Genomic DNA, 12,243 nt, shown 5'->3' on the forward strand with positions numbered 1-12,243 from the left:
CCAAATTGTAATTCCTAGGTATTTAGGCGAATTGACAACCCTTAGATTTGTGCGATTTATCGTATACCCAAAACGCGGAAGAATATATAGTGCAATGTTTACATCTGGTTTATTCTTATGATGAACAGATTATAGTAAGAACTGGCCTGAACATGCTTCATAGCTCTTCAGAAAATTGCAGATTGTATCATATTTCAAAAGCAGCGATAAATAGGGATAATCTCTGCAGTTCAATATGCAATTTTTAAAAATATTTTCTCCGGGTCATTTTTTTAAAATACTTGTTAGAAAACAAACTTTATCGCTTCACCCTCTCTAATACGTAGTGACGTAAAGTAATTAATAGTGTTTGTCTCTCTTGTTTGCGGCAATATATGGCCCCCCCCCCCAAAAAAAAAATCAGTGATGTTTACTTTCTTTATAAATAACTATAGGAATTTCTTTGATTCCCCAACTTTCTCTAGAAAAGGCACTTAGTTCAAAGATCTAAAGAATTGTTGGTAGTTGTCTTTGGGATTGTTGCCGTATAAGGACGAGAGTGGTTTTCGAGCGTGGGTGGACAGTTCAGAAATTTGGGAGGAACGGTTTTACACGTGCTTGTGTAAAGTGTGGTTAATTTAAGCGGAGCGCATTTATTTTTCCATGATGACTGCACAAACTGGCGCTGGCGATTCCAGAAAGACCCAAGCGGGTGCTTATAAAGATAAGAGAAAACCAGCAGACGTTCGCGAGAGCAATATAAATGCTGCCAAAGGTATGCCCGAAGTTACTCTACCGATGTTATTTTTCGCAACTTCTTACAAGTGAGGCATATATCTGATTCTGAAAAATCTTAATTTTATCGCTCGGGTTCCCAATGCCCGTTACAGTCTTTATTGAAATAAAAATTTGGCTAGTGTGATGCTGGATACCCATTTCAACATGAAATCTGGGTTGAGGCGACAGACGTCTCTGTAGCTAGCCATGGTTGAAGTTAGCATGAAGCAGGGTGGTCGATATAAAAACTAATGGTAAATTCAGAAGACAAACATTAGATAACGGACAGGCCACTAAACGACATTTTGATGCATAATAACGCCTCAGTGACAGTGGGAAGTATAGTAGTATTGAAGACAGTCGCACACGTAGTAGATATCGCGGAAGATCCAGATTGTGAAACTTACAAGAGGGTTTTTTTTCTTGTCTACAAGTTACGTTATTCGATGTGTCGACATGAGATCTTTTCACAAGATCAAGTAAGCAGATTTGTAGACAAGAAGCTGCATCAGTACTGTGAGCTTGATGTTATGAATCAAAGTGGCTAAATCAGTGATTGATTGGGCCCATCAAGCAACACAGATGAGTAGTAAAAACTCTTCAGATTCATTCATTGTCAGGAAACACTATTTGGCATGTTTGGCAGCCCTCATTGTGTTGGGCTTGAAGACTGTGGTACTCTTTTTATTTTATATGCTTTCACTTCATTGTCTTGTGGACTTAACTGTCGTGTTGCTGTAGCTGCAGTGAATGGAAGATTCCTCTAGCTTAACAAAGTAGATCTAGTTATAATTCTGTTTGAAGTAGATAACCAAACACGTTATAGAGACTCATAAGACTTGTTCACTGAACAGTATTTTCTCTGTAACAGTATATGCAGCTGAAATAAAAAAAATTGGTTTCTGTTGATTTGCTGTTCACAAAACTACCTTATGACACACACAATTTCCATGCAGCCTTGACATCCGTGCCTAGAGTTCAGAGTGGAACTCTATTGTGATGTGAATATCCTCAGCAAGCTCCCACCTAACGTAAAGTATGAGAATACTCAAATTCAAAATGAAGTCCCAAAGAAAGCCTTAGTACATCTGTACGTGAAAATTATATTCATGTTAGTGGCACAAACAAGAAGTAACAGTTTTAATTTATACAGGACGTTGTTCTTACGGTAAATAAGTCACTGTAGACTATTAATAGTTGATGGACATTAAGAGGTAACCAGCAGCCACATGCAACAGAGGAAGCTCCAGCTTTTTTTTTTCTTAGTAGCAGCATTCCAATTAATTTTTAGCTACAGTAAGTCCAAATATGTTAAACTGCTGTAACAGTAGTAAATTATTAGTGCTGTTTGTAACAGATACTACACATTGATGTTGTGTACCCGGACTCATTTCATATCCTTAAAGGTTCTCTATAATTAGATCTCCAGGACACAAATTATGTATGAAACAAGTAGTTGATCCATGTTACTTAACACTACCTCAGTCAAAATCAGAGTTGCACACTTTAGGTAGAAAAATGTATTATGGTGAGAATAGTTTCAGCTTATATGCTGCTCTGATAGAAAGCCATGTCAAAAATTTATCCAGTATCAACTACTACACGACTGAACACCGTACAGGAAATTAAATTAATTAAGAAGTAAACAGGAACGATGTTGTTAATCCACAAAGAAAGGTAGAGAGGGGGGGGGGGGGATGTGGAAATAGACATGGGTAGAGAAATTTGAGTTTTGCAGGGAATAAAAAGTTAGAAAAATTATATTCATTAGTTATTTACTTCCATGTTTAGTCACTCATTGGTGAATTTTTTATGACTGACACAATGGCTCAATGTGACAAAAGGTACAAGAACTAATACAATAAATTGTGGAAATGCTAAATAGATGTTAATTAGTTGCATTTCAAAACAGCATAATCACTGTAAGAATACTTAAGTTTTTAAAAAGTATGTTTGAACAGTGGGTTATCATCATGTTATAAACTTATATTCGTCTGTTGATCAACAGACTCTCTTGCAAACATTGTATTTGAGATGACTGTAAAGCACTTGATGGCTAAAAATGTATTAAATTCCCTTTCCTTCTCCTGATGAAGAAAATATTCTTAAAGTTGCTCTGTTTCTGTCTGTCAGACTCAATTGTGGTGCTGAGTAATTGACACCATCATTCAACATGAAGACAACTAATGGAAACATTTCCCCAAATCAAATAACTCAACAGCTTCTTATAAATGTAAACCAGACAAATGAGGCAAATGACCTAAGATTCAGGGGCAAGGGCACCTGGAAATGAATCAGTTCTCAGCTCCTTAAGTGAAGGAGAGCTGAAAAAGCCATAGGAGAAAAGTAAGAATGATAAGGACAAATGGATGACAGATAAAACAGACAAATGAACTCAGACTAAGAACACTGAAAAGGCTTGTGGAACTCTACGATAACTGCTTAAAACAGAATAATAAACCAAAAGTGTGGAGGGGAACCTATATAATTGCTGTTGTAAAATTAGAGAAAGAGCTTTCAAACCCTCCAAGCTATTGGACTAGCTCATTATTATACTGTCTATATGTTGTTGTTGTGGTCTTCAGTCCTGAGACTGGTTTGATGCAACTCTCCATGCTACTCTATCTTGTGCAAGCTTCTTCCTCTCCTAGTACCTACTGCAACCTAAATCATTCTGAATCTGCTTAGTGTATTCATCTCTTGGTCTCCCTCTACGATTTTTACCCTCCACACTGCCCTCCAGTACTAAATTGGTTATCCCTTGATGCCCCAGAACATGTCCTACCAACCGATCCCTTCTTCTAGTCAAGTTGTGCCCCAAACTCCTCCCCAATTCTATTCAATACCTCCTCATTAGTTATGTGATCTACCCATCTAATCTTCAGCATTCTTCTGTAGCACCACATTTCAAAAGCTTCTATTCTCTTCTTTTCCAACCTATTTATCGTCCATGTTTCACTTCCATACATGGCTACACTCCATACAAATACTTTCAGAAACGACTTCCTGACACTTAAATATATACTCGATGTTAACAAATTTCTCTTCTTCAGAAACAATTTCCTTGCCATTGCCAGTCTACATTTTATATCCTCTCTACTTCGACCATCATCAGTTATTTTACTCCCTAAATAGCAAAACTCCTTTACTACCTTAAGTGTCTCATTTCCTAATCTAATTCCCTCAGCATCACCCGACTTAATTCGACTACATTCCATTATCCTCGTTTTGCTTTTGTTGATGTTCATCTTATATCCTCCTTTCAAGACACTATCCATTCCGTTCAACTGCTCTTCAAAGTCCTTTGCTGTCTCTGACAGAATTACAATGTCATCGACGAACATCAAAGTTTTTATTTCTTCTCCATGGATTTTAATACCTACTCCGAATTTTTCTTTTGTTTCCATCACTGCTTTCTCAATATAGAGATTGAATAACATCGGGGAGAGGCTACAACCCTGTCTCACTCCCTTCCCAACCACTGCTTCCCTTTCATGTCCCTCGACTCTTATAACTGCCATCTGGTTTCTGTACAAATTGTAAATAGCATTTTGCTCCCTGTATTTTACCCCTGCCACCTTCATAATTCGAAAGAGAGTAATCCAGTCAACATTGTCAAAAGCTTTCTCTAAGTCTACAAATGCTAGGAATGTAGGTTTGCTTTTCCTTAATCTAGCTTCTAAGGTAAGTCATAGGGCCAGTATTGCCTCACATGTTCCAATATTTCTACGGAATCCAAACTGATCTTCCCCGAGGTCGGCTTCTACCAGTTTTACCATTCGTCTGTATAGAATTCGTGTTAGTATTTTGCAGCCGTGACTTATTAAACTGATAGTTCGGTAATTTGCACATTTGTCAACACCTGCTTTCTTTGGGATTGAAATTATTATATTCTTCTTGAAGTCTGAGGGTATTTCGCCTGTCTCGTACATCTTGCTCACCACATGGTAGAGTTTTGTCAGGACTGGCTCTCCCAAGGCTGTCAGTAGTTCTAATGGAATGTTGTCTACTCCCGGAGCTTTGTTGTGACTCAGGTCTTTCAGTGTTCTGTGAAACTCTTCACGCAGTATCATATCACCCATTTCATCTTCATCTACATTCTCTTCCTTTTCCATAATATTGTCGTCAAGTACATTGCCCTTGTATTGTAGGCAGTATCTATATTACCCCTAGTGAGATAAGCCTCTACATCCTCACATTTGTCCTCTAGCCATCCCTGCTTAGCCATTTTGCACTTCCTGTCGATCTCGTTTTTGAGACGTTTGTATTCTTTTTTGCATGCTTCATTTACTGCATTTTTATATTTTCTCCTTTCATCAATTAAATTCAATATTTCTTATGTTACCCAATGATTTCTACTAGCCCTCGTTGTCTTACCTACTTGATCCACTGCTGCCTTCACCACTTCATCCCTCAAAGCTACCCATTCTTCGTCTACTGTATTTCTTTCCCCCATTCTTGCCAGTTGTTCCCTTATGCTCTCCCTGAAACTCTGTACAACCTCTAGTTTAGTCAGTTTATCCAGCTCCCATCTCCTTAAGTTCCCACCTTTTTGCAGTTTCTTCAGTTTTAATCTACAGTTCATAACCAATAGATTGTGTTCAGAGTCCACATCTGCCCCTGGAAATGTCTTACAATTTAAAACCTGGTTCCTAAATCTCTGTCTTACCATTATATAATCTATCTGAAACCTATCAGTATCTCCAGGCTTCTTCCATGTATACAACCTTCTTTTATGATTCTTGAACCAAGTGGTAGCTGTGATTAGGTTGTGCATAATTCCACCAGGCGGCTTCCCCTTTCGTTTCTTACCCCCAATCCATATTCACCTACTATGTTTCCTTCTCTCCCTTTTCCTACTGACGAATTCCAGTCACCCATGACTATTAAATTTTCATCTCCCTTCACTATCTGAATAATTTCTTTTATTTCATCATACATTTCTTCAATTTCTTCATCATCTGCAGACCTAGTTGGCATATAAACTTGTACTACTGTGGTAGGCGTGGGCTTCGTATCTATCTTGGCCACAATAGTGCGTTCACTATGCTGTTCGTAGTAGCTTACCCGCATTCCTATTTTCCTATTCATTATTAAACCTACTCCTGCATTACCCCTATTTGATTTTGTGTTTATAACCCTGTAGTCACCTGGCCAGAAGTCTTGTTCCACCTGCCACCGAACTTCACTAATTCCCACTATATCCAACTTTAACCTATCCATTTCCCTTTTTAAATTTTCGAACCTACCTGCACGATTAAGGGATCTGACATTCCACGCTCCGATCCATAGAACGCCAGTTTTCTTTCTCCTGATAATGACATCGTCTTGAGTAGTCCCCGCCCGTAGATCCGAATGGGGGCTATTTTACCTCCGGAATATTTTACCCAAGAGGACGCCATCATCATTTAACCATACAGTAAAGCCTCATGCCCCCGGGAAAAATTACGGCCGTAGTGTCCCCTTGCTTTCAGCCGTTCGCAGTACCAGCACAGCAAGGCTGTTTTGGTTAGTGTTACAAGGCCATATCAGTCAATCATCCAGAATGTTGCCCCTCTTCAGGAACCACACGTTTGTCTGGCCTCTCAACAGATACCACTCCATTGTGGTTGCACCTACGGTACGGCTATCTGTATCGCTGAGGCATGCGAGCCTCCCCACCAACGGCAAGGTCCATTGTTCATGGAGGGGGGGGGGGGACTGTCTATATAAGATGTTTGAAAGAATGCTTTTGAACTGTCTGATACTGAAGACTGATAGGGTACTTAACAAGAAAAGGCCAGTTTCGGACTACAAACAAAATGTGCAGCACAAATATCTTATGCAGCTCATAGAGGGTAGATTTGAAAGGGTAATCATGTCTTGTGACCTCAAGGTCCCCACTTGACCACCTCCAATTTTGATGAAAATTTTTCAATATATATATTAGATTACTGCTCCATGAGTAACTTGTTGAGGCCATTAACCACCTTTTTGTGGAGCCTACTTTTTTGACATTGTGAGTTGAATGAGTAAATTGTAAAGTTTTGCTCAGGATCCAAGGGACCTATCATGATGAAACTTAGCGATCCAGTTCATCTTTTTGTTGCAATGGCTTAGTTGTAGAACAAAGCTCAAGTTATGGTAAATTTATCGTAATGTGCTATCAAAGTGGATCATAAATGTTGTCATAACAAATTTGGACTGTGTTTTATCAGCATGTGTCTATTGAAAGAAATTGCTGAAGCTGAGTCTTTAGTCATCTGTGATCTGTCAAAAATTTGTGTGTGTATCAGCTTGACTGTCCAAATAATTACTTTTCAACATGTACTCAAAAATTTGAGTTAATTTTGGCTCACTTTCAAGTGGGATCACTCAAATCTCATTTCTCTTGGAACCATGAAAAGAGCTCATTTTGTCTTACCAGGGAAAGTGTGTTTCATTTTTGTGACAAGTTTAGAGACAACAATGATGATAAAAGCATTCTTTGACTGTGAGGGCAAAGGGCACTTTTGTGTGGTGAAGACTGTCCAGATTTAGTGTGTGCATTTTTGAATGATGTAAAGTCTGTTGTTATTACTAGTTAAATGTGTTTTTTCTGTTATTTCAAATTATCTCAAAGAATTTCCGGGAGAACAGCAAGGATTAGTAAACCAAAGAAGTGAAACATGTTTTATTGAAGATACACAAATATGCTTTCATAACAAAGCGATACTTTCAGACAAGTATGAATTTCTACAGAAATCCTGCTGTAACCATTTCAGTGCAAAGAACCTTTCTGTAAAAATGGATTTATGGATTATTAATGTGGAAACAGCAAGTCAGTTGTAGGCTGTGACAAAGTAGTGTGAAACTTGGTCAGAAGCTTTGCTCAACTGTAAAAAACAATTTTCAGCAAAGAAAGCAGAAAAGTCTGTGTCAACTTAATCCCAGTCAGAAGACGAACCTGAATTAGCATAACCTGCAGAATCAAACACTCAGTACAAGTCGAACTGCTTTTGGGGCTGCCCCTCTCAATTTAGTGTTTCAGAGAGGATGGTGAAAGCAGCTAGAAAGTTGAAGGCAAAAGATGGTGTATTGTTGACACTGCCGAAGAGCAACTGGCCAGAAGATTCCAAATGTTGTAAAAGAAAGAGTGGTAACATTTTCTCCAAAATAAAGAATTTAAGCAAATTTTCCCAGGAAAAAAGGACTGCATTTCAATTAGAATAAATAAAAACATGAATAATTTGAGAGAAATGTTTGCCACACATTGACTTCGGCACAGGCCCGAAATTGGATTTTCTAAATTCTGTGAGTTGAGGCCAAAATTGTGCATTGCTGCAGATGCTGCAGGAACTTACTGAGTCCGTATTTGCACTATGCATAAAAACCTAGAATTGATACTTGCAAGCAGTCCTGTAACAGCAGTTTACAAAGAGTTTGATTGCTAAAATAGTGTGTTATTTGGAATCCAAAGACTGCATGCTTCCTTGGTGAGACATTGTCCAGAAAAACAACTTTAAAAAAGTTTTTAGAAATCAGTTTTGAGGACAGTGATCCAGATGATACCATTGAGTGCAAACAATGGGTTCACATTGATGCGTTGGAAACTAAGCAGATGACCACTGAAGATTTTATGGAAAATCTTGATTTCAAAGATTTTCAAGCTTTCTGCTCATTATATTGCAAAGCACCAAAGTAAGCTTCTAAATTCCATAAAGGAATGCCTCAAGCTAACTGAACTGATCAGATTAATTGATTTTGCTGAAAGTTATTCATTGTCTAAGATGCAGCTCAAGGTTTTCATTTGGCTGGTAGTCTTGTAACTTTACACCAATTTGTTATGTACTTTAGAAATAGCATATAGGCATCAGCATCATCAGCTACTGTCATAAGTGAATGAGAAGTTGTTAAAGTCACAAGAAAGCCCTGTGGCAGCTGCTGATTTCTGGGCAGAAACTGTTTTATTTCAGTTTTGACGTGTGTGTATGTGTAAATTTGTTCTCTTTCCTTACCTGAAATTGTAAATTTATAGACTCCTATGTGTGCGCTTAGAACTCGAGAAAATAAAATAAATAAATTTGGTTTTTCAAATATTGTCATGAAATGAAAACACTTGATGTTGAAGGCATTGAGGCAGTACTGTTGTTAAATAGAACTGAGCACCTTCAGTGGCTTTTGAATCTTTGTCTGATCTGTAATGATAAATATTTGATTCCAGTAATATTGACATTTAAATATTGCACTTTTTATTTTCCATTTATTTGTTTGTTTATGCATCCTTTGGCAGTATAATTGTCAACAAAATTTACATGTCATTTAGGTAATCCTTGACACTGTGGTATAAAATTACTTTTCTTACAGATCATCTTTAGCCTGTCCTTGAAGGCATGCATTTCACTTTTGCCTTTGATTACTTGCAGAAGTTTTTTGTCTAATTTAATTACATTATACAGCACACTATTGGTTTTTTCATACTGAGATGTGAGGTTCCACATTTCTGTAGAGGCCTGTTCATTGGGTACAGGTTGATATCTTTCAGTTTGTATATTCTGCTGATTTGTTTCCCAGAAGTTTATGCCATAACCAGTTATAGAATGAATGCATGCAAAATATGGTGTTCTAGTTCACGAGGTAAACAGTAACAGGCGTAGTCAGCATTGGTTCAGTAGTCATTCAGTTAGCTCCTCTTTCACTTCAGAGAGTGTTACTGTTGGATTTTTCAGCTTATTTAGGAACTAATATGGTCAAATTTTTTATGTGTAAGGTTAATTTGTTGCTTTCTATTGACCTGCATACATACGCGATTGTTTAGTTTTTTGTTTACTCCACTTGGTATCTCATCACTGATTATAATACTAGCTTCATCAGCAAACAGTACTGTTTTGCTGTGTTTTACATTTTGGAGAAAATCATTGATATAGCCTGTATCAAGAAGAGTATTGGGCCCTGCACACTTCCACAGAGACTCCAATATTAATGAAGGCCAATTCTATGTTAGCAATGTGTTTTATAGTAGATTTGAGTTTATTCCAGAGATCTCCACGTACTGAACTCTGTTTTTCAGTTACGAATGAAAACATTATTTACTTCTTATTTCGTGTGTGCCATTTATGTAGCAGTATTATGTGTATACTGTATTAAAATCATTCGTAAAGTAAAGGAAGATCTCTGTAATACGATCTTTATGCAGTACTTTTACTGGACCTGAAACCAAACTCTTCTTCACACATTAGAATGCATGTTGTTAAGTAGGCTGTGAGTCTGTTTTTCATTATGGTTTTATTATTTTTGGAAATAATGACCGAAAACAGAATGGCCTATAATTTTCTGGGTTGCCTTTCTTCTGTAGGGGCAGGGTTTGTGCATCCTTTAGTGTTTCTGGACAGCAACCTTTGGTGAAGGATTTATTTATGATGTTAGCTGAAGGGTCTTTGATATTGTCTATACACCCAATCAGCAATTATATGGATACTTCATCTGTACCTGCTGAGGTTATATTTTTTAGGCTGTACTCGACATTGCATAATGTCTCAATGGTGGGTCACAGCATTAGTATGTTTGCAACATAGTTCAGTGTTTGTACACGTTCTCTCTTGTCAAATTTCTACTGTAACTTGTAGCCTATATTGGTGAAGTTCGGATTCACAAAGTTTTTTTTGGATCATGTTTTGTGGCACTAGTCAGGTAAAATTGCATGTTCACTTGTTTCACTTTTTTGTATTTGTTTCCAGTTTGGTGACATGTCAGGCTACTTTGATTTTGTTTTTGTCTTCATTTTAAATTACAATGAGGCAGAAAGGCTAACCACTTCTTAACCTTGGAAGCTGAAAGTCTTAGTGCTGCTGGTAGAAGCACATTAAGTAGAAAATAGTAATCTTCATTTTTGGAATGTATTGTATTTTCTTCAGAGGGGAAGTTGGGGAAGTTTGGAAAGGAGGGACAGGTGATATACCCATCTCCTTATGTAGAGAGGGTTACGCTAAAGTTTCTAATCTTGTAGATTAACAGCACTGTGTTAGCTGAAGCAGTGATGAAGGAATGGGTATGGGCTCACAATTTTGAAATGACAGTAGAACAGGACAAGACAATGTAATTTGTAAATGGTACACTTTATACGTACATTCATACATTCGTTTAAAGGTTAAAGAGCATGAAACTTGTCACTCTATATGTTCTGGGCAGTCTTCACATACCTGCTCTTCATTCTATGTTCAAAATCCCCCCGATCTCATTCGGTTTTTTCTACTTTTATGTCTCAGTTGACTTCCTTGCTTCTGTTTTCAATCTGTCTGTGTTATAATATTTCGCATCCATCTCCCCTCCCCCGCTTTGCTGTTTTCTGTCCATTTCCATTTTCTTACAGAAGCAAGTGTCAAAACATTATGGGACCTAGAAATTATGCAGTTATTCTTCTTTTAGTGTCTTTTTGTCAGTGTGTATTGTGAACCTGTTTTAGCAGTACATGTAATTCAACACTGCTATGCAATTATGCAATGTCAGTATTCACTTTAACGTAGATGCTAAATTCAGAACACTCATAATTATTTTTTATTTTCTTTATTGCCTAAAAGGGAATGTGGAAGGTCTCTTTAAAAAAAAATGGTGTGTTTCAGCTAGATTTCTCAAAAGTTTACTGATTCTTTTTTTTTTTCCAGCTGTTGCTGATGCTATACGCACAAGCTTGGGGCCACGAGGCATGGACAAAATGGTGAGCAGTTTCATTCTTCTGATTTACTTTTGTTCCCAGTGTCTTAGCATAAAAATTGGAAAAGAGCAGTTTAGTGTGGAACTTTGAGATGATTTGGAAGTGATGTAAGGAGAGTTTACAGTTTTGCGTGCCACTGTTACCAGTAGTAATGTCAGGTCTTTTCTGGATTACAGTCAAAGCCTTCCTAATCATTGAAAAGGTCCAACAGATGTTGCACATGTTAGTACATCATCTAGCTTGTCTTCGTACCTTTTGGGCATTGGAGAGTGAGGATAAAGCATTCAGACATCCCGAGAAGTTCCAAAGCAGTCTGACAGTGTAAGACATAAGGTACAAGCTAAGTGAAGGAAGATAAATTTGAAAAATGTCTCATTGCTGTAAGGGGGGTGCCAGAACTGGATCAGTGCTATTTGCTATTTATGAAGTGATAACAGTGTAACTAGTATTTTTAAGCCAAGTGCACTGCTCAGAATTGTGTGAGTCAGACTCTTTGGAGAAGGATCTTGGAAAAGATTGTTTTAATAATGGAGAGTGCATGTAAACTACTTGGGTCATAACCTCAATTATACAGGCACATTGCTGAGGCTGCTTATCACACTAGTGTGAAGATCATCCCACTGTTTGAATTCTGTGATAAGCCCCAAATGAAGCATTATGTGGAAAATCACTCAAGGGAGAGTGGCATTTCCACATCTGTGTGATTAAAGTATTGCCTGTCACTCAGTTGTATCATACGTGGTGTAGTTACTATCTGACTGCTTCTTGTAAGGGAATAACTAAAGGGCTAATTGCCAGAAGTATGTAGTCTGACCATC

The 12,243-nt window shown here is 37.7% G+C and overlaps 1 protein-coding gene across 1 annotated transcript in view; it reads left to right on the forward strand.

Annotated features, from left to right (window-relative positions):
- Positions 1–485: 485 nt before the first annotated feature.
- LOC126195821 (T-complex protein 1 subunit delta) overlaps positions 486–12,243 on the forward strand; it is a 100,047-nt gene continuing 88,289 nt past the window's right edge. Inside the window, exons 1-2 of the mRNA XM_049934463.1 lie at positions 486–754; positions 11,376–11,428. Coding sequence (XP_049790420.1) covers positions 643–754; positions 11,376–11,428 — 165 coding nt within the window. The 5' untranslated portion in view covers positions 486–642. The remainder of the gene's footprint in view (positions 755–11,375; positions 11,429–12,243) is intronic.

The sequence above is a fragment of the Schistocerca nitens genome, chromosome 7 (assembly GCF_023898315.1).
Source record: "Schistocerca nitens isolate TAMUIC-IGC-003100 chromosome 7, iqSchNite1.1, whole genome shotgun sequence".
Taxonomy (NCBI): domain Eukaryota; kingdom Metazoa; phylum Arthropoda; class Insecta; order Orthoptera; family Acrididae; genus Schistocerca; species Schistocerca nitens.